Raw genomic sequence first — 25,466 nt, forward strand, 5'->3', positions numbered from 1 at the left:
AAACAATAAACATTTCATTTTATTTGATTTTTGACATTGGCTCGGTAGGTAGAAAAAAAGATCATCAACAGAGATACCAAAAGATCAACCCGCTTAACAATCCACCTGAAGGCAATAAAAAATGATACCATAAGTCAATTTTCCTGTTCCTCTGGGTCATGCCGAGAAGTTATCAGTTACATATTCTTGGTGAAAACTGGTCAGTGCTTGTCTAAAATCCAGGAGGATTGGTCAGGTTTACATAACCTTTACATCTCTATAATACTGTTGATAAGCTTGAATAAATTTTAACAATCTGCTCAACTTTTATCATCATAGCAGAAACTAAAACATTTAAGAACACTAGCAAAAGAAACTTGTATAATTTCTCTTTAACTGTTTCAAGTTAGACAGCAAGTGAAAATAATGGTCATGAATTCATTTCTTTGCAGAAACACTGCCTTTAGTTTATTTTGCCGCTAAATTATGAACACAAATAAGACATTTAACAATAGAAATACCAGTTTTTCCTGGAAAATGTAGTTTCATCCTTGCTTCTCTTAACACCAAATATTCTAGTCATCATTGCTGTCATCAGTAAAGTCGCTGAATTCCGTACCTACAGAGAGATAAACAAGTTTTACAAACCAAAGCTATTGTAATTGAAGAATCAAAGTCTAGAATATAAGGAAACAAATAAAATCTTTACAAAAAAGATTATACATGTATATTGAACCCCTTACGGAAATATCATAGTTTGCCGCGAACACTTGCTGCAATCATGCCGCGAATATCCGGCGAACATGCTGCGAACACTTTTGATACAATTGGTATAACTGTTAGCGGGATGTTCGTTTGGTGTTCACTTTTCACATGCAAATTAGTTTTGCTGCGAACTTCCTGCGAACAAGTAGCTGTGAACTTCCAGCGAACAAGTTGATGCGATCATCCCGCGAACTAGTTGCTGCGATCATCCCGCGAATTAGTTGCTGCGAACATGCCGCGAACTAGCTGAAAACCATCACTACAGAAATTGTGTACAGAAAAGCATGTACAGAACAAGAGCATCGCCTTGCAGGTGCTGACACTCATCTGATTTTTTTGTATAATAGAAAAATTGTCCTACCCATGATTTTCTAAGTCCAAAAAGGGCCATTGTTCTTGCAAAAAGCAGGATGGAGTTATGTTTCTTGATATACTGAGTCAGCTTATGATGGTGAACAACTGTTGCAAGTTTCAAGGCAATAGCTTTGATAGTTTAGGAGAAAAGTTTACCTAAACATAAAACTTAACCAATAAATCTGATATTTTCTAAGTCCAAAAGGGGCCATAATTCTTGCAAAAAGCAGGACAGAGTTATGTTTCTTGCTGTGCATGGTCAGCTTATGATGGCAAACAAGTGTTGCAAGTTTTAAAGCAATAGCTTTGCAGGGATAACGCATGTTTTTTCGTGTTATAACATCTGCAGAATCCTGAGGGATTGGTTGGTGCCCGACCCCGTTAGGGCGAGGGTACAAACGTATCCCGAGGGATTCTGCATGTTATAACACGAAATGAACATGTGCTAACGCTATTCTAGCATAAAACGCGTAAAATCTGATAAAAGAATACAATATTACTCAACGTCATTAGATTTCCATGAAATGCGCGTGAATGTCTGAGTTGTTTTCTTACGCTGACGTCATTTCGTTTTCAATTATCCGTTTTGGGGCCGAATGACATTTACGCTTTGCAACAGAATGTGCATATATAAAAAGGTGTTATAACAGCACGCGAGCGTGAGAATCTCTCTGTTAACACACGTTTTCTCTCCTGTTAAAACACCCCCGAAAAGTGACAAGAACAGCAGTTTTATGCTAGAATGATAGTTCATGAGAAAAGCTGACCTAAACATAAAACTTAACCAAGAAATCTGATTTTCTGAGTCCAAAAGGGGCAATAATTCTTGAAACAAGAGGACCATGATGGTCCTGAATCGCTCACCTCTTCCCACATGATCCAGTTTTGAGTATGACGTCGTTTTTTCTATTATTTGACATAGTGACCTAGTTTTTGAGCTCATGTGACCCAGTTTTGAACTTGACCTAGATATTATAAAGATAAAAATTCTGACCAATTTTCATGAAGATCCATTGAAAAATATGGTCTCTAGAGAGGTCACAAGGTTTTTCTATTATTTGACCTACTGACCTAGTTTTTTAAGGCACGTGACCCAGTTTCAAACTTGACCTAGATATCATCAAGGTGAACATTCTGACCAATTTTCATGAAGATCCATTCAAGGGTATGGCCTCTAGAGAGGTCACAAGGTTTTTCTATTTCAAGACCTACTGACCTAGTTTTTGATCGCAGTTGACCCAGTTTCAAACTTGACCTAGATATCATCAAGATAAACATTCAGACCAACTTTCATACAGATCCCATGAAAAATATGGCCTTTAGAGAGGTCACAACGTTTTTTCATTATTTGACCTACTGACCTACTTTTTGAAGGCACGTGACCCACTTTCGAACCTGACTTAGATATCATCAAGGTGAACATTCTGACCAATTTTTATGAATATCCATTCACAAGTATCGCCTCTAGAGAGGTCACAAGGTTTTTCTATTTTTAGACCTACTGACCTAGTTTTTGACCGCACATGACCCTGTTTCGAATTTGACCTAGATATCATCAAGATTAACATTCAGACCAACTTTCATGAAGATCCATTGAAAAATATGGCCTTTAGAGAGGTCACAAGGTTTTTCTATTATTTGACCTACTGACCTAGTTTTTGACGGCACGTGATCCACTTTCAAATTTGACCTAGATATCATCAAGATGGACATTCAGACCAACTTTCATACAGATCCCATGGAAAATATGGCCTCTAGTTAGGTCACAAGGTTTCTCTATTATTTGACCTACTGACTAGTTTTTGATGGCACGTGACCCACTTTCGAACTTGACTTAGATATCATCAAGGTGAACATAATGACAAATTTTCATGAAGATTTCATGAAATATATGGCCTCTAGAGAGGTCACATGGTTTTTCTATTTTTAGACCTACTGACCTAGTTTTTGACCACATGTGACCCAGTTTCGAACTTGACCTAGATATCATCAGGATGACCATTCAGACCAACTTTCACACAGATCCCATGAAAAATATGGCCTTTAGAGAGGTCACAAGGTTTTTCTATTATTTGACCTACTGACCTAGATTTTGATGGCACGTGACCCAGTTTCGAACTTGACCTAGATATCATCAAGGTGAATGTTCTGACCAATTTTCATGAAGATCTTGTGAAATATATGGCCTCTAGAAAGGTCACAAGGTTTTTCTATTTTTAGACCTACTGACCTAGTTTTTGATGGCACGTGACCCAGTTTCGAACTTGACCTAGATATCATCAAGGTGAACGTTCTGACCAATTTTCATGAAGATCTTGTGAAATATATGGCCTCTAGAAAGGTCACAAGGTTTTTCTATTTTTAGACCTATTGACCTAGTTTTTGATGGCACGTGACCCAGTTTCAAACTTGACCTAGAAATCATCAAGATGAACATTCAGACCAACTTTCATACAGATCCCATTAAAAATATGGCCTTTAGAGAGGTCACAAGGTTTTTCTATTATTTGACCTACTGACCTAGTTTTGAAGGCACGTGACCCAGTTTCGAACTTGACCTAGATATCATCAAGGTGAACGTTCTGACCAACTTTCATGAAGATCTTGTGAAATATATGGCCTCTAGAGAGGTCACAAGGTTTTTCTATTTTTAGACCTACTGACCTAGTTTTTGACCGCACGTGACCCAGTTTCGAACTTGACCTAGATATCATCAAGATGAACATTCTGACCAATTTTCATGAAGATCCATTGAAAATTATGGCCTCTAGAGAGGTCACAAGGTTTTTCTATTTTTAGACCTACTGACCTAGTTTTTGACGGCACGTGACCCAGTTTCAAACTTGACCTAGATATCATCAAGATGAACATTCTGACCAACTTTCATAAAGATCCCATGAAAAATGTGACCTCTAGAGTGGTCACAAGCAAAAGTTTACGGACGGATGGACGGACAGACGCACGGACGGACGGACGGACGACGGACACCGCGCGATCACAAAAGCTCACCTTGTCACTTTGTGACAGGTGAGCTAAAAAGCAGGATGGAGTTATGTTTCTTAATGTACAGGGTCAGCTTATGATGGCGAACAAGTGTTGCAAGTTTTAAAGCAATAGCTTTGATAGTTTATCAGAAAAGCTGACCTAAACATAAAACTTAAACAAGAAATCTGATTTTCTAAGTCCAAAAGGGGCAATAATTCTTGAAAAAAGCAGGATGGAGTTATGCTTCTTGCTGTACAGGGTCAGCTACTGATGGTGAACAAGTGTTGCAAGTTTCACAGCAATAACTTTGATAGTTTAGGAGAAAAGCTGACCTAAACATAAAACTTAACCAGGCAAAGCTGATGCCGATCAAGTGATGACAATAACTCATCATTTTTTTTTCTTCAAAAAATCAGAGGAGCTAAAAAGTGCAAAAACAAATAAATTAATAGGAATCAGGGATATAAATTTATTGAATAAACTTGAACACTGAGGTTGTAACAAATTCAAATTGTCAATGTCTGAACTTTTTCATATCATATTTGGAGCATTTTAAGTTTTAATGATAAAATATGTTTGAATTTTAACTGTTTATTGTCAGTTCAATAACAGTGTCTGAGTGCATGTATTCATTTCATCCCAATGTTTGCTCTTCACACTGCTTATAACTTATATGTATCACTACAAATCTGTCATAGTTTAACATGTTAATTATCAGACTTATGAAGCTTAGAAATTGTCAAAATAAGCTAGTTTTATATTTCTTTTTAGATAATCTGATACAGCTCTGCAAAAGTTTAAGTATATCTATTTTATTTTCAGAATTCCTTATGTTTATTGAGATATACGACTATAGATATTAAACATAAATTTTCTGACTTACCACAAAAAAAGAATATATTCCTATCAGTCTCTAAGAATCACTTTTGAAAACTGTCTGTATTGCACACAGATTTCCTTCTAAACATGTCAAGAATATCTGGTTGTAATTAACTTATCAGACTCATACTGTGACCTTACAGATAATGTTACAAATTAACTGATCTACAATTACCTACTCTTATAAAAGCTCTTCATTAACAGTTTACTAAAAGATTATAATCTAAGTTCTCGCGAACATGCCCTATTATTGGTCTTCCTGCGAATATCCCAAGAACTAGTATCAAATCAATCGTGGCATGATCGCGGTAGCAGCGAATATCCCGCGAATACTTCCTGCGAATAGGTATGTTTGTGGCATGTTCGCAGCATGTTCGCGGCATGTTCGCAGCTTTTTGACCATTTCGTAAGGGACAGAACAATTTTATACATACAGCCCACAGTGGTGACTTGAACCCTAGAATTGCCACTTTCAGTCCATCTGCAACAAATGGTGCCACATCATCTCTCAGTCTGGAGTCTTTATACATAGCTCTGAGTATGTTTAATGCATGCACCTGAAAACAAAAAAACATCATTTCAAACATAGACTTTTCATGAAACAACATATTCTATCACTCTTATCCATTTTTTACACTGAGGTAATGAAATGTTGAAGTATATGCTCATCATTGAAAATTACATATGATTAAGTGTAGTGCTCAGTATTTATTCTTAGACTAGCAATATCTAGCTACACTGTTTGCAAATGGAAATGGATGTAGCCATGTTTAGCAAAAATTGAAAGTGTTTAAGGACTGGCCATTGCCTTTTGACTAGCTGACCGAAAAATAGACTATGATCCAATCAAAATTTTCCAAATTATTTAGCAGACACTGTTAATTTTGAATTATGTCTTTTACAGGGACCCTAACTATTGGGATACTGAAAATGGCTGATGTTATCAAGCCTGACTTATAATATGTAAGATATTACAAAGATATACATTCTGCATAAATCTAATCAGAATTATTGAAAGAAAAAACAACATTGCATCTTTTTGTGATTTTGTTAGATAAAGAGCCATTTAGAAGTAAATATGGTACCATAATGAAAAATACACTAAAATTTAAGACAAAACTTCATAAAAATATTTTACTGCAGGTTACCTGCTGCGCTTTTTGCAATACTTTAAACTTATCTCACTATTCAGATCTTTATGTTACAATACAGTTTATTAATATCTAAAAAATTTTTACAGAGAATGACTCAGTTGAACTTTCTAAATAATATTCCACAAGTTCTTCCAATTTCAAAACTATTTCCACTTTGAATACTTTGTCATATGCCTTGTTATTAGCCAATAAACTTCAAACAATACAGTCATACCTACTTTAAACAGTCAGCCAAGGCAACAACGAATGTTTCTCATTGCAGAGTTGGTGCAGCCGTTCAGCGCATGCGCGGAATTATTATCAAATGGAACGCACGGCAAAAATACTCATTTTCTTGCATGTCCGCACGCATTTAGTGTATAATGTGCATAATATACTGACTAAAGGTTAGGGTTAGAATCACCATGGTTACAAAATATATACATTTAAGGTATTTTTGTTCAAATTTAGTTAATCCGGTATATACCGGAGTCTGTAATATATCACGGGCGCACCAACTCTGTATTTAGTCACAGCCGGCAACAACACGATATGGCAGGTCGCTGTTTAAATTTTTTTTTTTTGTTGGATTTAACATCGCACCGACACATGATAGGTCATATGGCGACTTTCCAGCTTTAATGGTGGAGGAAGACCCCAGGTGCCCCTCCGTGCATTATTTCATCACGAGCGGGCACCTAGGTAGAACCACCGACCTTCCGTTAGCCAGCTGGATGGCTTCCTGACATGAAGAATTCAACGCCCCGAGTGAGGCTCGAACCCACATCGATGACGGGCAAGTGATTTGAAGTCAGCGACCTTAACCACTCGGCCACGGAGGCCCCGGGCTGTTTAAAATAAGTTAAAATTAGAAGTAACATTCAATTTGGGAAGTTAGCTGACTGGCTGCTTAAGGCAAGTGGCTGCTTAATACTGGTGGTTGTTAAGGCAGGTGTGACTGTATCTGACTACCTACCTTGGCTGTACACTTATCCTGTGTTACAATCGATTCATCAAAGGCCAGGGTCAATAATTCCTGCATTGTTTCTCTAAAACACTGTCTCCCTGTAGATGATGGTTCCGTTGTGACCAGAGCCTGGAAACAGCACACAAAATGTTAACCCTTATTATGCTGGACATGACTGATTCTGCCTTAGCGACCAATGTAGATCATCATGATCTGCACTGGTTGCAAATCAGTCAGTAACTTTTTGGTAAGCACCCTTTCTAACAGTTAATGGTACTGTCCTAACTGAAAGATGGCCAAGTTCATTATAGAAAATTTAGGTAAGGGTTAAACAATATTTGACAGACATATCAATGTTCTGAGGTATAACGTTAACAAGCTCGAGTTTTAAACAGATACTCCATCTTTTCTTTCCGAAACACTATGGGAGTGCTTAATTAGTGTGTCAGAACTTGAGAATTGGATTAATCAATTTTAGTTATGTAGCATGTACCTGTACATAGAATGGTACCCCGGCACTTCTCCTGGTGGCACAGAGTCGAGAGTCGGGATTGTTTGACTTGATATCTACCATCACCTCTGACAACCATCTTTTCGGAAGCTGGTGGAGTTCAGGATCACTGCTTCTGTAAGTGATTAAACAAGTACTTATATAGCTGACAGTTGTATAACAAAAACTTACCAAGGCTAAATATCTGACCCTCTTTTACGTCTAATGCTGCTAAAATTCAAGAAACACATAAATATCTTATAAAATATTGCAATCTGAAGAAATTCTGACCAAGGATCTAAGCCTGATTTAATAGTTAGATTTTTACTAAAACCAATTTCAATGAAACTTTGTATGAATCAATCTCTAACTGCTACAAAAGGCTCTGTTTAAGTTTTAACATTACAACAACTTAAGTACATGTAACTTTCAAGTCTAAACTCAAAAAAGTTGATATTTAAGTGTAACAAATCAGAACTTTTGTATTGCAATACATTAAATAGGAATTTCGGACATTTAATGATGATATAAAAAATACATCTTTTTTCTGCTTTTGGCAATAGTAACATTCTACAGAAAACATGTTGTATCAACACTGCCTCTAAAATACTGGCAATTAGTTCTGCATGCATTACAGATTATTTAGACATGTTCATATTTTAAATGCATACAAAAGATCATTTCAATCCTTTGAGGTCCAGGTCTTGCTGACAGACATGTTATATTTACCTCCAAAGCATGTCTGTGACCTTGACAAAACCAGCATATGCCAGTTCAAATGCCCCCCTGTGCTTCGATTCCAGCAGGAGGGTAGTGAAAAAGTCTCCTACTTGTATAACCTGAAATATAAAACACGTAGTAAGAGATTTTGCAAATTTTAACTGTGGAAATAGTCCTAAGTATAAAACCTAGACTTATAACCCATTTCTAGCTTTCTATGTTGATTCTAACTGATCTTTATATCTTTATTCTCCATGTTAGTTGAAAGAAGTCTTAATAACATAAACATGTCAAAAAAATGTCACACTATTGAATGCTGATTGTAAAATGGCAACACTTTTGCGTCTATTTTTTTAACTAAGACTACAGGAAGACCCTAGGTTGATATTTCAGGATGAAGCTAGCACAAAACTATAGCACAACTGCTTAATTCGTTTTTTTCAATGAAAAAATTATGCTTAAGACCCATCAATCATTGTGAAGGATTTGCAAGCTTCTGACCATAAGGATCCTTGTCTTCCGAGTTGCAAAATTTAAAATTATCTTTGCTTTGAGGTTAAATATCACTGCAATTAATGGAAACAGAAATAAAACTAATAGTTTTTAGAGCACAATCATGTTCTTTTGTTCATCTGTTCACAGATGGTTTTAATCTCATGTCTGATTGTTGTAGAATTAAAATATTTGCAGATCTGAGATTAACAGTAACGTTCGAAATGGGAAAATATGGAAAAAGTGTTTAGTAGAGTAACAGAGGCCTAAATGTGTGGAAGGCAGCGACTCATTTTAATCTCCCCAGATCAACTCTTCATTACCAATTGAGCACTACAATAAATACAGATGCCACACCACGGAAACAGCAACTGCTACTTTTCCTATCACTAAAATTCAAAGTTTCACAATTATTTATGGTGTATACCTGATTATATGTCAGCAATCCATGGTCACTCTCTGCTCCTGTGATAGGTAAGCTTGCTGTTAACTGTCCCAGCAGGAGAGATATTTCCTTCACACTTCTCCAACAACAGACAATCAGGTATTCCGGCATCAACATCACTGTTTCTTTACTTTTACTCAAGTTTTCACTGTCCCCATGTTGAAGATTGTCCATACCTGTGAGATATTTAGTGATGCATTACACAGCACTTAAAGGCAGTAACATGTCTCTCAAAAGTGATAAACTAGTAGGCATGTCAGAATGGATGTTTTGCCAGGACAGCTAAGGCCATACAGCCACTGTAAAGCCATTTTCAGGTGGAGGAAGAGTGGATATCCCTGCATGCAATTTCTTCAGCTTTACTAGAACAATACTCAAACAAGCTTGGCATTCTGAACTTAAAACTTTTGAAACTACATGTCTGAGGTGAAGCTCTAAGCAATATGGTCTCAGAGGCCTCTTGTCTTACTAAATAAACATTGATATATAAAACAATAAGAACATCTAGTTATGCATCAGAGCATAAAATAAACTATTTTCTCTATCTACGAATCCAGTGCTCAGTGTGTAATTAAAGGGAAAATATGCTGATTTTTAATTTTAGACTAATATCTTAGAAATATGACACAAAACAAATAGTAATGCAAAACATTTTATAACAAATTACTATGAAATAACTTAAACCTTTAGCCTGCTGGCGGCAAGTGATTTTGCCTTTGCGACCAGTGCAGACCAATATCAACCTGCGCATCCATGCAGTCTGATCATGGTATGCACTGTTCACTATTCAGTCATCAAATTTTCAGCGAACAACCCCTTTAAATAATAAGTGGTGCTGCCCAAACTGAATGATGGACCATTCCATTTTAGAAATTCAGCAGGAAAAAGGTTAATTTCACTGGCATCAGGTTCTGTGGTGTCTGCCAAAATAACTATTTCTTGGGACCATGAATCCAAAGATTTTTTTAGCAATATTTTTTTTTTTTTTTTTTCAGAAATCAAATTATTCAACTGAATTCCACAGTTGTTAACTCATTCCTAAAATAACAGCTGAGCCAAGGTAATCAAAATCTGTAGTTTAGAAAATGATAAAAAAAAAGAAAAGAAAAGAGTACCTGCAACTGCATCAATTGGCACATTGCCCTCTGGTGAAGAGTTACATACAACAGGGGACACTACTCCGGATATCTCAAAACAAAGTTTGATAAATCTGGCTACCAGTTTCCTCCAGTCTTCAACAGATTCTTTTGCTATTGTTCTGGAAAAAAAAATCATACGTAGCAAATGCACTACAAAGCTATTACAGAACTTGTATAGTATAATATATTTAACAATAAAATAACTGCATTCTAAGAAAAAATAGTTTAAAAACATATACACATATTTAGTCATACACATCTCAGAAAATGTAAATTGTTTTCCTTGAAGAAAATGTTCTTGTTGTTCTAAAGTTATTTTAAAATTCAAATAAACTAATGCTGTTTGTAATTCACATAATTATGTTCCAATTATAGCTGCAGCATTTTCTCATTTATCATCATAAACTTGTTTTGTTCTATTAAGGAATGTTGTAACGTTTATGTCACCTGTATTTCACATCAGTAAAGCAATATCTCATACACTGTATTGTGGGGTACAGGGGTCTGTTAGCTGCCGCTACGATCAAGCTTGTCTTTGCCGTTTCTGTCTGGCTCGCCAAACTCCTCATCAGTATCATCAGCAACATGTAGCTCCTTACCAGCTCACTGTCTTTATTCTCCCTCAGCACTTTATCTATTGCCTCAATTTCTACCATCTCAGTATCATGGTTTGCGTTTCTGTCAGTTTTATGTTCAGTTACATCAAGTTCTGAAATACTGTTCTGCTTACTAAGCAGATTTATTTCAATATGCTGTGTAAGAACTTTATGCATACTATGCTGATGTGTTAACACAGAGAGGAGATATGCCGCTGTCGTACTGTCCTGTGGTCGTGTACTCTGGGACAAGGAAAGACTGATGTCTAACAGCTCTTTAACAACACTTTCCTCCTGCAAAGAACAATAATGGATTATGGTCAATTTGCCTAAAGTCATAAAGGAGAAAATAGCATTTAATTAAGAAAATGAACCCCAAATTTTGGAAAAACTGCATACAAAATAACTTGCTTTTTATTACACTGATGTCTAATTTAATGAAAAAATGTTACAACAAGAGCTGTCAGTTGACAGTGCGCTCGACTATTCTCAGTGCTTGATAGTATAATATAAGCTATGAGTAAAACTTCTAACATTACAATAAGCATATTCTAAGTCAAAAAGGGGCCATAATTCAGTCAAAATGCTTGATAGAGTTGTCTCCTCCTTTTTACAGACTGGGGTCATGATGGTTAACAAGTATGCAAAATATCAAAGCAATATCTCAATGGACTTTGAAAATATTTGGGGTGGTATGCAAACCTTAACATTAAAATAAGCATATTGTAAGTCGAAACGGGGCCATAATTCAGTCAAAATGCTTGATAGAGTTGCCTCTTCCTTTTTACAGACTGGGGTCATGATGGTAAACAAGTATGCAAAATATCAAAGCAATATCTCAATGGACTTTGAAAATATTTGGGGTTGTACGCAAACCTATAACATTTATTTAATGCTCATGCTAACACTAACACTAACGCTAACGCTCACGCTCATGCCAGGGCAAGTAGGATAGCTCCCCTATTCCTCGAATAGTCTAGCTAAAAAACATAAAGATTTTAGTTAAAGTTATACGTATGTCATTTTAAAGATACCATAGGAATAGCCTTTCTCTCAAATTTTGTACTCAAAAAGACCAAAAGTTGGGCTTTCATCATCAAAATTCTTTTATAGGGAGCTTTTCATTAAAAGGTTGCTTTAGCTTTTCAGGAAGTATTATCAGCTTTAGACTGATGGTAAAATATTGTGATAGAGGACTCCTTTAGAATGAACTTTGAAGATCGAAGTCCGATTTTAGATGTTATAAACAAAAACTAGCAAAAATTTAATGTTTATATCTGTGGTCATTTGGAAATAATTTATGTCACTGTAACAAAGATTGGCATGCTTTATATGACCTGTTTAATAAGATAAGAAATAAATAATAAGAACATGTTTTTCTTTTTACTTTTAGTCATTTCTTTTCCGAATTCACATGAATCTGGGGTGATTTTCTTTCTCACAGACAAAATTTAGGTCATATGGTAACTTTCAAGCATTTTATAGTGAAATATGACCCAAGGTCTCAAACAGGGTATCATTTCAATAACCAGTCAACCTAGGATGACAGAAAGTGACCTTGTGCAAGAAACAGGCCTACAATCCCTTGCAAAGTGATTCAAAATCAGTGAACTTAACCCGGAGGCTTTCAAGCTTGAATGGGTAAAGAATGAGCTCTGATGCCTCTAATTTTCAGCCAAGAGTTGGCAACCAGGTAAGAACCACCAGCCTCCCACAAGCCAGCTGGGTGGATTCTCATGCAAGCCTCAAACCCACTGAGATGCAAGACAAGTGATTGGAAGTCAGCAACCTGAAACCATTGGCCACAGAGCCAACAACCTTTAACAGATACAACTTATTTGATGCACTTACCAGTACTGGAGAAGCTGTGTTTTTGGCACAGGCAATTAGAAGTGAGGAAGCCTCCATCTTGTTGTCCTCAAATGTGTCATTCAAACAGAATATCAGGCTATTCAATTCCTGCTGTGTTACACCCTTATAGAAGCTGTATTCTGTATCACAATCTGTAAGGATATACTTCTTTATTTTAAGTCAATTTTAAGTCTAAAACTTTCTTAAAGAATCTCCACTCTTGCCATCTATTTCCCGATGGTATCCATTGTCACAAGGGTAAAAACCTCCATCTTTGAAATATATGCATTGTGCTTATTCCCTTAATGTTTTATCTAGATAAATGGGTGTGTAGTCCAGCCTGTGGCAAACACTACAATCATATGAACAGAGACTAATGCCACTACTTTGATTTGATTTTTTAATTACATACTTTTAGAGTAACTAAACCTAGAAATGAAGAAATGGGTTTCCATGATCAGGCCCCTGTGACCTTGACCTTTAATAAAGTGACCCAAAAATCAATAGGGGTCATCTACTCTGCATGTTCAATCATCCTATGAAGTTTCAACACATTAGGTCAAGTGGTTCTCAAGTTATTGATCGGAAATGGTTTCCATATTCAGGCCCCTGTAATCTTGACCTTAAACAGAGTGACCCCAAAATCGACAGGGGTCATCTACTCTGCATGTCAAAAAATTCCATGAAGTTTTAATATTTTTGGTCAAGTGGTTCTCAAGTTATTAATAGGATATGGTTTTCAATGTTCAGGCCCCTGTGACCTTGACCTTTAATAGAGTGGCCAAAAAATCAATAGGGGTCATCTACTTTGCATGACCAATCATCCTATGAAGTTTCAACATTCTGGGTTAAGTTGTTCTCAACTTATTGATCGGAAATGGTTTTCAATGTTCAGGCCCCTGTGACCTTGAACTTTAACAGAGTGACATCAAATCAATAGGGGTCACCTACTCTGCATGACCAATCATCCTATGAAGTTTCAACATTCTGGGTCAAGTGGTTCTCAACTTATTGATCGGAAATGGTTTTCAATGTTCAGGCCCCCGTGACCTTGACCTTTGATTGAGTGGCCCTAAAAACAATAGGGATAGTCTAATCCAGCAGCCTTACTACCCTATGATGTTTGAAGGTTCTAGGACAAATGGTTCTCCAGTTATTGATCGGAAATGAAGTGTGACGGACAGAAGGACAGGGCAAAAACAATAATTACGTCTCCCTCAGTGGGGGGAGATATAATCAAGCAGCAACTTTATAGATCTCTCAACAGTCTTTTCATGCAGGTTTTACAGTATAAGATGTTTATCATAAACAGAAAATAATGCATGGTGATCTCTTGACTAAGATGAATGGAGTAAACCTAAAAAACTGCGGGGGCTTATTTATTTAAGTATGTGCAGGCAATAGAGTACAACCATCAACTTTTTGCCAGAAACCATTTGTGAAGCTCAGTGTAACCTCACAGCAATGCAGGACTTGTGATGTGAAGTCACTGAACTTCAACACTTGGCTTTAGAGGAATTTAAATGCGCTTTGATAAAAGATATGCAAGAATATGATAAAACTATAAAAAATATCCCAAAGTCAAAAGCATACCCTTATTCTGTTCTCCAAAAGTCTCCCTGAGTAAAGAAAGAGCTCCAAGGCACGTGGTTCTCCGTGCAAACACAGAGCCAGGATAGAGCATGCTAAACAAGCACCTTGTCAACCAGTCAAGGAAGACCTGTAAAACAGTGAGGAAAAACATAAAAACATAATAATTCAATCAGACATGTTCTTTTTAATTCCATTACTACCAGTGTTATCTAAATACATAAATGATCCAAGGGAAACAATCAATTGGGGTCATCTACTCTGCATGTCCAATCAGCCTATGAAATTTCAACATTCTGGGTCAAGTGGTTCTCAAGTTACTGATCGGAAATTGTTTTCCATTTTCAGGCTCCTGTGACCTTGACCTTTAATGGAGTGACCCCAAAATCAATAGGGCTCATCTACTCCGCATCATATGAATTTCAGCATTCTGAGTCAAGTGGTTGTAGAGTTATTGATCGGAAATAGTATTCCATGTTCAGGTCCCTGTGATCTTGACCTTTAACAGAATGACCCCAAAATCAATAGGGGCCATCTACTCTTCATGACCAATCATCCTCTGAAGTTTCAACATTCTGGGTCAAGTGGTCCTCAAGTTATTGATTGGAAATGGTTTTCCATGTTCAGGCCCCTGTGACCTTGACCTTTGATGGAGCAATCCCAAAAACTATAGGTGTCGTCTACTCCATAAGCCCTGCCATCCTATGAAGTTTGAAGGTTCTAGGTCATAAGGTTCTCCAATTATTGATCAGAAATGAAATGGAATGGACAGACGGATGGACAGGGCAAAACAATATGTCTCCCCCAGTAGGGAGATGGGGGTTTGGGGGAGACATAATTAACTAAAAGTATAAAAGGGATATGATTCAGGTTATATTTCTGCCACAGTTATGATTCCTGTGATCTTGTGTCAGATGTTGTGGGTATACTTTTAATAAGATGGGTCCGATTCATACTGCACCCGGCTATCCCAATCACATGATCAGTACATAGAAATGCGCAGTGATATTTCAATTGGGCTATTTGGCATGTCCCGCACATGCACCAAATTGATGCGTGCACAACTAGCCAAACGGAAACAGCATAAATCGGGCAAAACTGGTGTACCATTCGAAAACAAGGTTAACAAGGCAGTCTGAATGACAGCTAAATCCCCCGCCACTGCTATGGATAGTGAAAGGGTAAAACCTTTGATTTTAGCTGTGACCTTGACCTTGAACTGACATGGCTGACTCATGAATTCTGCACAACGTCTTGATCAGGTGATCATTTGACCAAAGTTTCATGAAAATCCTTCAAGGGGTTTAGGAGATACAGAGCTGAAACCTTTGACCTTCAGTTGTGACCTTGACCTTGAGTTGACATGGCTGACTCATGAGTTCTTGATGAGGTGATCATTTGACCCAAGTTTGATGAAAAACCTTCAAGGGGTTAAGGAAATACAGAGTGGACACCAAATGGAAGGCTCAAACCTTTGACCCTTAGTTGTGACCTTGACTTTGAGCTAGCATGGTTGACTCATAATTTCTGCACATTGTTCTGATGAGGTATTCATTTGACCCAAGTTTTATAACATTCCTTCAAGGGATTTAGGAGATATAGAGCGGACACGAAATGGAAGGCTCAAACCTTTCACCTTCAGTTGTGACCTTGACCTTGAGCCGACATGGCTGACTCATCGCCTTGATGAAGTGATCATTTGACCCAAGTTTGATGAAAATCATTCAAGGGGTTTAGGAGATATAGAGCGGAGACAAAATGGAAGGCTCAAACCTTTGACCCTAAGTTGTGACCTTGACCTTGAGCCGGCATGACTGACTCATGGGTTCTGCACATCGTCTTGATGAGGTGATCATTTGACCCAAGTTTTATCAAATTCCTTCAAGGGGTTTAAGAGATATAGAGTGGACACAAAATGAAAGGCTCAAACCTTTGACCTTGAGTTGTGACCTTGACCTTGAGCCGGCATGGCTGACTCATGGGTTCTGCACATCGTCTTGATGAGGTGATCATTTGACCCAAGTTTTATAAAATTCCTTCAAGGGGTTTAGGAGATATAGAGCGGACACAAAATGGCAGGCTCAAACCTTTGACCTTGAGTTGTGACCTTGACCTTGAACCGACAAGGCTGATTCATGGGTTCTGCACATCGTCTTCATGAGGTGATCATTTGACCCAAGTTTCATGAAAATCCTTCAAGGGGTTTAGGAGATATGGACCGGACACAATTTTGTTACTGACGGAAGGACGGAAAGACGTAAGGACGGACGGAAGGACGATGACGGACGGAAGGACGGACGCAGACCATTCCTATAATCCCTCCGCCACGGCGGGGGATTAACAATCCAGCCCGCCTTAGGTCAAGATGCTAGCTTTATGGTTATTACACATTGCATCCTCCTTGCTACTACCTGCCTATGTTCCATTTAGGGGCATAAAAATTCTATCCAGTGCAAGCTTTTATTTCTAAATGCAGGACATTCATTCTGAAGACCACAGACAGTCAAAGAAGGCTATAGCAGAATTTTTCAAGACAGAAATTTATACTCATTGTGAGCATTGATCTAAAAACCAAAATCCAAAATTCACTGATATAATTAACTGCTGAAACCTTACAATGCTATATATTTGACAGTAAATGTATACCTGGTACTGTTTCATGTTCTCCACAGCTGTTTTATCTTTGCAAGATTTTCTTTTCAAGGCAAAGCTGCTTTCCTTCATTCGTGACAAAAACTAAACGAAATGAAACATATTCAAGGGGGAGATTACCAAAACTTAACATAGAAAGTGCATATAATGTTAAAAATAAAACACATATCTAAGAAATTTAAATAATTCTGTAAAAATAACAAGGGGAACAGTTATCATCAACAAAACTAGTACATATAAAATGAAATGAAATCATTTAATTTTATGGACACAAAATTTCATGGTTTTGGTCAAAGCGGCTATTTTGTGGGGAAATGACTTCATGGATTTCAACTTTTGAACATAAAAAGAATAGGAATTTCATTTGTTTGTTGAGATCAAATTTCATGGACTGACTCAATAAAAAAAAATCCACGGAAATGTTAGTCTCCAACAAAAATTAATTACTTCAGAGTACATGTAGGTATTAACCCTTATCCTGCTAAGATTTTTTAACGAACCTATCCATCTTTCAATTTGGACAGTACCATCAACAGTTACTGTTAAAAGGGGTGCTTACCAAAAAATGAATGGCGAACAGTGCAGACCATGATCAGACTGCATGAATTTGCAGGCTGATCTTGGTTTGCACTGGTCGCAAAGGCAGAATTACTTGCCACCAGCCACAGTGAGTGAGGCTAAGGACTAAGCAGATTCATATTACAGTCACACTGTCAATTTGTCAAAACATTTTAGATCCTTATGAACAAATAAGGGTACCCTACCTGAATAAATTTTAAAAGAGAACTCAACAAGATCAAAATTTTCAGATCTCATGTTTGAAAACCGGTTTGGTAACATTTACAAAAACTGCATTCTCATAACACATTATAGAAATTATTCATTATACAAATTTCCCCTAAATACTGTTTAATGCATGCTTAAAATACTGAGCTGTAACATTTACTTTTTTGAGAAGGGATAGAAGATGTTGTCTAAAGGCCGGGTTCTGGTTGTTCAAGTTCTGTGGTATAAAATATGTGATCAGCTGTAATTCAATCTCAGTGATTGTTTCTGACGTCTTCTGATTCTCACAGAGGAGTGCAAATGCATCAAGTCGTATCTGTAACAGTCACATGAACAATATTGACATTTTCTGAATATTATACTCTTTTTCTATTGTAAACAATTCAATATTACATTGCAGAATAACATTAATGTGAATATTCAACAATTTACAGTTACCTCCCTTATTGGTATTGAAAACTATTTTTAAATTAATAATTTTCTTTATAGTCATATCATTATTTTATTTCAACATTTTTATGTCACAAAGATATAGAGATCTTGATCATGATGACCCTGAATCGATCACCTGAGTAATATGAGCCACACATTTATAATGGCAAACTGACACTAAAATATTAGAAAGTAGGTCAGTAGGTCACATTCATGGTCACCGAAAGTCAGTTTTAAGATCCGTGTGCAAAACTGTACATGTCATCCAAATTTCAAGGCTGTATTTTAAAAAACAAGGAAGTAGGTCAGTAGGTCAAGGTCACAGTCATGTGACCTGTAATTGCTTGGGGTCATCAGGCAATTATAATTAAATAGTCAAGGAAATAATTATGGTCTGATAATTTTTGAAGATTTAATATTCTTATATACTTCATACAACAAGTGACCCCCAGGGTGGGGTCACTTTTCACCCCAGGGGCATAATTTGAACAATCTTGTTAGAGATCCACTAAGCAATGCTACATACCAAATATCTGAGGCCTAGGCCTTGAACATTCAGACAAGAAGATTTTTATTTTTTTCCCTATATAAGTCTATGTTAAATTTGGGACCACAAGGCAATGCAACATACCAAATATCAAAATCCTAGGCCCTGCATTTTCAGGCAAATTTTTTTTAAAAGTTTATGCCGACGGATGCCGGACAATGACTGGTCACAATAGCTCACCTTGAGCACTTTGTGCTCTGGTGAGCTTAAAACTGGAAGTTCTTTTTTTAAGCATCAACTATTACTGCAATACATTTCATTATGAATGTAGCTCTATATACACAATTAATATATTTTGCAGATTTTATTAACTATCAAAACAGCAGTCTTTAAATACTGTGTGGAGGCTGTAAAAAGTCTCCCTGTACATAGATTCAGTGTTGTTATGTTTTCTGGTCGTTTGGGATCATGGAGTCCATTCCCACATATGCGTAATAAAGTTCTGCTTCAGCCGGTGCTATGTGGCGTGAGGTGTGTAGATATAGATGCTCATTACCTCTCATGAACCGGACTCAATCAGAGTCTGCTATTATTCTTCTTGGTTGCATTCTTTGCTTCCAAAGGATCTTTTTACAGATTTTATTATTTATATATTAGATTTAAATACATCTGATGAGGAATTTCTACATCTGAAGTAAATATCTATAGATAAATATATTAGTGACAGATGGACACTGGATATCTTTAAAGACACCTACCTGATCATCTTTACAAACAAGAGCTTGCTGCAGAACATGTACATGCACCACTCCACACCATAACTCCCCCATGCTAGCTGCACTACCATTTCCAGTCTCGGGTTTCAACAGAGCCAGGGCACGGGCTCTTCGTAGACATATAATCAAAGCACCCAGTTCACCACCTGAATAAAGCACAATTTCTATACCGGTATTTGAAATATTTCTACACAATGTGATGGTTACTCAGACAAGGTAGATACTGTAAAATCATTTAATTTCATGGGCATGAAATTTTGTGGTTTTGGTCAAAATGGCAATTTCGTGAGGATTTGAATTCGTGGATTTCAAGTTTTGAATATAAAATGTATGGGAATTTTAATTGTTTGTTGGGATTAGATTTCGTTGATTGACTCAACCACGAAATCCACAAAAATAATACCCCACAAATATTAATGATTTCATGATAAACAATACATGTACAGATATATAGGGGATATTTCTTGAAAATGTACAATCTAGTATTTATGGGTAACGATATTTTTGTCTTAATGTAATACAAAAAAAAATCTTCTTCTTTTATATTTTTTCTATGATTTTAACCAGACTTTAACTATTTAGTAATTCTGTTACAAGTTCATAATCAAATTTCACTGTTAAACAGCTATACAGTTTTCCTCAGAGCCATATCCAACCCCTCTGGCCATGATTTTTGAGGATTCAAAATGGTTTCAAAGATTTCGGACACCAAAGGGACATTTCTTTGAAATTATTTTAAAGTCAGACAAGCAGTTTATGAAGAAAATGAACAAGTGAGTTTAAGATGAGCTGTTGTTTAAATAGCTCTGACACATTTTTTTGAGAGAGGCGTGGTGGGGGTTCTTTTTTTATACATTGCAATAGTTTGAACAACCTTGGTTCAGGGTCAAGAAAAATGTGTTCGAAAGAGTTTTTTTTCTATTTTTGGCTCTAGTAGCCCCTAAAAGGGGCCAGGTGCCCTCATTTGTACAAATTTGGGAGAGGACCTTACAATGATAATACAAACCAAGTTTGATAAAGATCCAGCTAATTTCATGACAACATGTCATTTAAAGTTATTTTTTCCATTTTCAACTCTAACGGTCCCTTAAAGGGTCAAACACGCGCACTTAAATATATTTGGGAGAGGACCTTACAGTGATGCTACAAACCAAGTAATATGATGATCCATCAACCGTTCATGAGTAGAAGTCATTTAAGAGTATTTCTATTTTTAGCTCTAGTGGCCCCCTACATTAGGCTAAGCATCCCACTTGCATATTAAAGTTTGACAGGAGACCTTACGATGATGCTACACACTAAGTTTGATGAAGATCCATCCTGTGGTTCATGAGAAGAAGTTGTATTTCTATTTTTAGATCAAGTAGCACATACAAGAGGTCAAATGTAGAGGACCTAAAAGGGGTCAAGTGCCTCTATCTGAACAAAACTGGGAGGGGACTTTATAATGATGCTGTAGACCATGTTTCAGGATGATTCATCAAGCGGTTCATAAGAAGTTATTCAAAAGGGTTTTTTTTTATTTAAAGAGGTCAAGTGCCCCAAATGAAAAAAGGTTTGAAGTGGACCTTAAAATGATGCTACAAATCAAGTTTGATGAAGATCTATCAAGCAATTCATGGACAGAGTTATTTAAAGGCATATCTATTTTTACCTCTAGCAACCCCTAAAAAGAGCTAAGTGCCTCCAGCTGAACAAATTTGGACCTTATAATAAATGCTAAGATCCATCATGTACGTGATTCATGAGAAGAAGTTGTTTCAAGGTTTTTCTATTTTTAGCTCTAGCAGCCCCTAAAAGGAGCCAAGTGCCTCCATTTGAAACAGTTTGGGAGAGGACCTTATAATGATGCTACAGATCAAGGTTAATGAAGATCAATCATGTGGTTCATGAGAAGAGTCTGTTTAAATGTTCTAATAGTTTTAGCTCTATGGCCCCTAGGGCCGAGTTACTCCACTCGACAAAAATCCAGAGAGGACCTTAAAATGATGCTACAGACCATGTTTGATGAAGTTCCATCCATCGGTTCACAAGTAGAAGTAGTTTAAAGGTATTTCTATTTTTAGCTTTTGCACCCCCTAAGATGCTAACCACCCCCATTTGTACAAATTTGAGAGAGGACCTTATGACGATGCTAAAGATCAAATTTATTGAAACTCATCGAGCGGTTCAGGAGAAAATGTTGTTTAATGGTTTCTCTATTTTTAGCTTTAGAGGGCCCTGAATAGGGGTTAACTGCCTCCACGAAACAAATTGAGAGAGGACCTTATAATGATGCTTCAGACCAAGTTTGAAGAGGATCCATCCAGCAGCTAACGAGAAGAAGTCGTTTGAAGTATTTCTATTTTAGCACTAGCTGCCACTAAAAGGAGCTAACTGCCCCCATTTGAAACAAGAGCTGTCCGTAAGACAGCCAATGCTCGACTATTCAAATTATTGTCCCAGAAGCAGGAATATTACCCTAAAGGTTAAAGTATCTACTGAGTTTCAATCCAGTATCTGCATTAGTTTTGGAGATGGTAAATTGCATGCAAAAGTTTAACCAGAAATTTTAAGTTCAAAAGGGGACATGATTTTGCAAAAGACATGTCAGAGTTATGGGACTTGATGCTATGACCAAGTTTTATAAACCAAAAGAAATGTGTGAAGTTTCAATTAAATATCTGCATTAGTTTTTGAGATAGTAACTTGCATGCAAAATTTTAACCATGAATTTCTAAGTCCAAAAGGGGGCACAATTTGGCCAAAATACATGTCAGAGTTATGGGACTTGACCCAGTGAGGTTTGAAATTGATCTAGAATAAGAAAAGGTAAGTTTCAAAGCTATATGCCTTTAAGTAACAGCTATATGTACTTGCACACAAAACTTTAACCAGGATTTTCTAAGTCCAAAAGGGGACATAATTTGACCAAAATACATGTCAGAGTTATGGGACTTGATGCTATCACCTAGTTTTATAACCAGGAAGACACATGTGGAGTTTCAATTCAATATCTGCATTAGTTTTGGAGATAGTAACTTGCATGCAAAACTTTAACCAGGATTTTCTAAGTCCAAAAGGGGGCATAATTTGACCAAAATGCAAGTCAGAGTTATGGGACTTGATGCTATCATCTAGTTTTATAACCCAAAAACACATGTGAAGTTTCAATTAAATATCTGCATTAGTTTTTGAAATAGTAACTTGCATGTAACACTTTAACCAGGATTTTGTAAGTCCAAAAGGGGGCATAATTTGGCCAAAATAGATGTCAGAGTTATGGGACTTGACCCAGTAAGGTTGGAAATTAATACAGAAAAAGAAAAAAGTTATTTTCAATGCTATATATAAGTTAAAAAAGGTAATTTCCCTTTGGCTCTAAGCCAATCAGAATGATAAATAGTGAAAATGCATCAGAATTAGGCTTAAATTCTAAGTTTTTTGTTGGATTTAACGTCGCACCAACACATGATAGGTCATATGGCGACTTTCCAGCTTTAATGGTGGAGGAAGACCCCAGGTGCCCCTCCGTGCATTATTTCATCACGAGCGGGCACCTGGGTAGAACCACCGACCTTCCATAAGCCAGCTGGATGGCTTCCTCACATGAAGAATTCAACGCCCCGAGTGAGGCTCGAACCCACATCGATGAGCTCGAGGGGCAAGTGATTTGAATTTATTAACTATCACAACAGCAGTCTTTAAGTGCTGTGTGGCGGCTGTAAAAAGTCTCCTCGTACTTGGATTCGGTGTTGTTATATTTTCTGGTCCTTTCGGATCATGGAGTCCATTCAACATATGTGTAACAGAGTTCCGTTTAAGCCTGTGCTAGGGGGTGTGAGAGGTATTGCACATTTCCTTAGTTCTCATGAACAGACTCAATTAAACCAAGTCTGCTATTATTCTTCTTGGTTTCATTCTTTGCTTCCAAAGGAATTTTTTACAGATTTTATTATTTATTTACACATGTATTAGATTTAAATACGTTGCGCTGTGAGGTAGAATGGTACAACAAGAAGGCCAAGATGGCCCTAGGTCACTCACCTGAGAAACACACCATAACAGTGTAATTTAACATGTTTGACCTAGTGATTTCATGGAAACAAATATTTTTGCCAATTTTCATTAAAGGTGGTCTGTGAATCACATTTAAACAACATTTAATGACATTTTTTACTTTGTATATTCTGGTAGAGAATTATTTAAGGAACAAAAAGACCGATTACATAGAGTTAGATTCCTATTTGAAATGTATATTTTATTATTTTTATAAAATTTTGTAATTACTCCCCTTTAATATGAAAGTATATAAAAAGCTGGGTATTTCTTTTTATTTCGTTACAATGTCTAGTTTTACATTTGCATTTGATAGACATATCAACTATTGAACAATCTGAACCAAAATGCAAGTTTAAAAGCTGTGTGTAGCTTCTGAATTCATTTATTTCCAATCTATCTTGGTTGCGCAACCAAGATAGGCAAAGGGAGGTAATAATAATTTTTCAAACTTGCGTTTCTAATGAATTCCATCTAAATACATAATTTTTAATGCAAATATTTTACAAATATATTACAATATGTCTAATATTTATAAATTTCCTTAGGCAAAGTATGTTTATCAAATTTATACTTATGATAAAATAACTCTATCTTGGTTGGGCAACCAGGATAGGAAAATGAAATTTTAAAAATACCTCCAGTGAAAATCTAATTTGTATTAAGTGTTAAGTGAACATAAATGAGTGTAAATGATCAGATGCTAAAGTTTCGAACAAATCCGTTACATGGCCAAGATCTGATTATCCACCTTTAAGATTGGACTAAAAATGTGGTCTCTTGAGTTTAAACAAGTATTTTCTTAGATATAGTGACCTAGTTTTTGACCCAAGATAACCCATATTCGAACTTGGCCTAGATTTTATCAAGGCAATCATTCTGACAAAATTTCATGAAGATCAATTGAAAAATATAGCCTCTATTGGCATACATAATGTTTTTCTTTGATTTGACCTAGTGACCTAGTTTTTTACCCCAGATGGCCCATATTCAAACTTGACCTAGATTTTATCAAGGCAATCATTCTGACCAAATTTCATGAAGATCAATTGAAAAATACAGCTTCTATCGCATACACAAGGTTTTTCTTTGATTTGACCTAGTGACCTAGTTTTTGACCCCAGATGACCCATTTTCGAATTCAGCCTAGATTTTATCAAGGTTATCATTCTGACAAAAATTCATGAAGATCGATTGAAAAATACAGCCTCTATCGCATACACAAGCTTTTTCCTTGATTTGACCTAGTCACCTAGTTTTTCACCCCAGATGACCCATTTTCAAACTCGGCCTAGATTTCATCAAGGTAATCATTCTGGCCAAATTTCATGAAGATCAGTTGAAAAATACAGCCTCTATCGCATACACAAGCTAAATGTTGACAGACAGACGACAGACAGACGACAGACAGCCGCCGGACATCAAGCGATCTGAAAAACTCACCTGAGCATTGCTCATGTGAGCTAAAATGTGATATTTCTTATTGCTTATTTTGCATGACACAGAACTCAAAGGCAGGTAAACATTAAACAGGGTGGCTTGTCTCTTCTCTCTTCCCAACCCCCACATCTCTTCACCCCGTCCACGCCCCTCCCCTCTCCCGTGTGAAAAAGATTGAAAACAAAACAATCAGCTACCATAAAAGTGATCTAAGCCTTTTAATGTATTGAAATGAAAATTATCATTCTTTTTTATAATGTTATTGTACAGATAGTCTGATATGACTATTAAATAATCTGACCTCTGTGATAAACATTATTTTAGTTACCTTCATCAACTTTTCACTAAAATTTATTGCTTTAAACAGAAATCACTGAGTCCAGACTTGCAGTACTTTTGACAAAAAATATCGTTGCTCCTGACATGCATTATTTCAAATTTATAGTCTTTAAAACTTGTTTTCATACTTG

The 25,466-nt window shown here is 36.6% G+C and overlaps 1 protein-coding gene across 1 annotated transcript in view; it reads right to left on the bottom strand.

Moving 5' to 3' along the window:
- LOC123533813 (thyroid adenoma-associated protein homolog) overlaps positions 1-25,466 on the bottom strand; it is an 83,927-nt gene that overhangs the window by 19,931 nt on the left and 38,530 nt on the right. Inside the window, exons 17-29 of the mRNA XM_053520609.1 lie at positions 19,501-19,664; positions 17,984-18,139; positions 17,032-17,121; positions 14,389-14,515; positions 12,796-12,947; positions 10,796-11,238; positions 10,325-10,467; positions 9,192-9,385; positions 8,282-8,391; positions 7,556-7,688; positions 7,072-7,191; positions 5,397-5,519; positions 501-598 (exon numbers count right to left, since the gene is read on the bottom strand). Of these exons, the coding sequence (XP_053376584.1) occupies positions 501-598; positions 5,397-5,519; positions 7,072-7,191; positions 7,556-7,688; positions 8,282-8,391; positions 9,192-9,385; positions 10,325-10,467; positions 10,796-11,238; positions 12,796-12,947; positions 14,389-14,515; positions 17,032-17,121; positions 17,984-18,139; positions 19,501-19,664 (2,053 nt within the window). The remainder of the gene's footprint in view (positions 1-500; positions 599-5,396; positions 5,520-7,071; positions 7,192-7,555; positions 7,689-8,281; positions 8,392-9,191; positions 9,386-10,324; positions 10,468-10,795; positions 11,239-12,795; positions 12,948-14,388; positions 14,516-17,031; positions 17,122-17,983; positions 18,140-19,500; positions 19,665-25,466) is intronic.

Source organism: Mercenaria mercenaria, chromosome 12 (assembly GCF_021730395.1).
Source record: "Mercenaria mercenaria strain notata chromosome 12, MADL_Memer_1, whole genome shotgun sequence".
Lineage (NCBI taxonomy): Eukaryota > Metazoa > Mollusca > Bivalvia > Venerida > Veneridae > Mercenaria > Mercenaria mercenaria.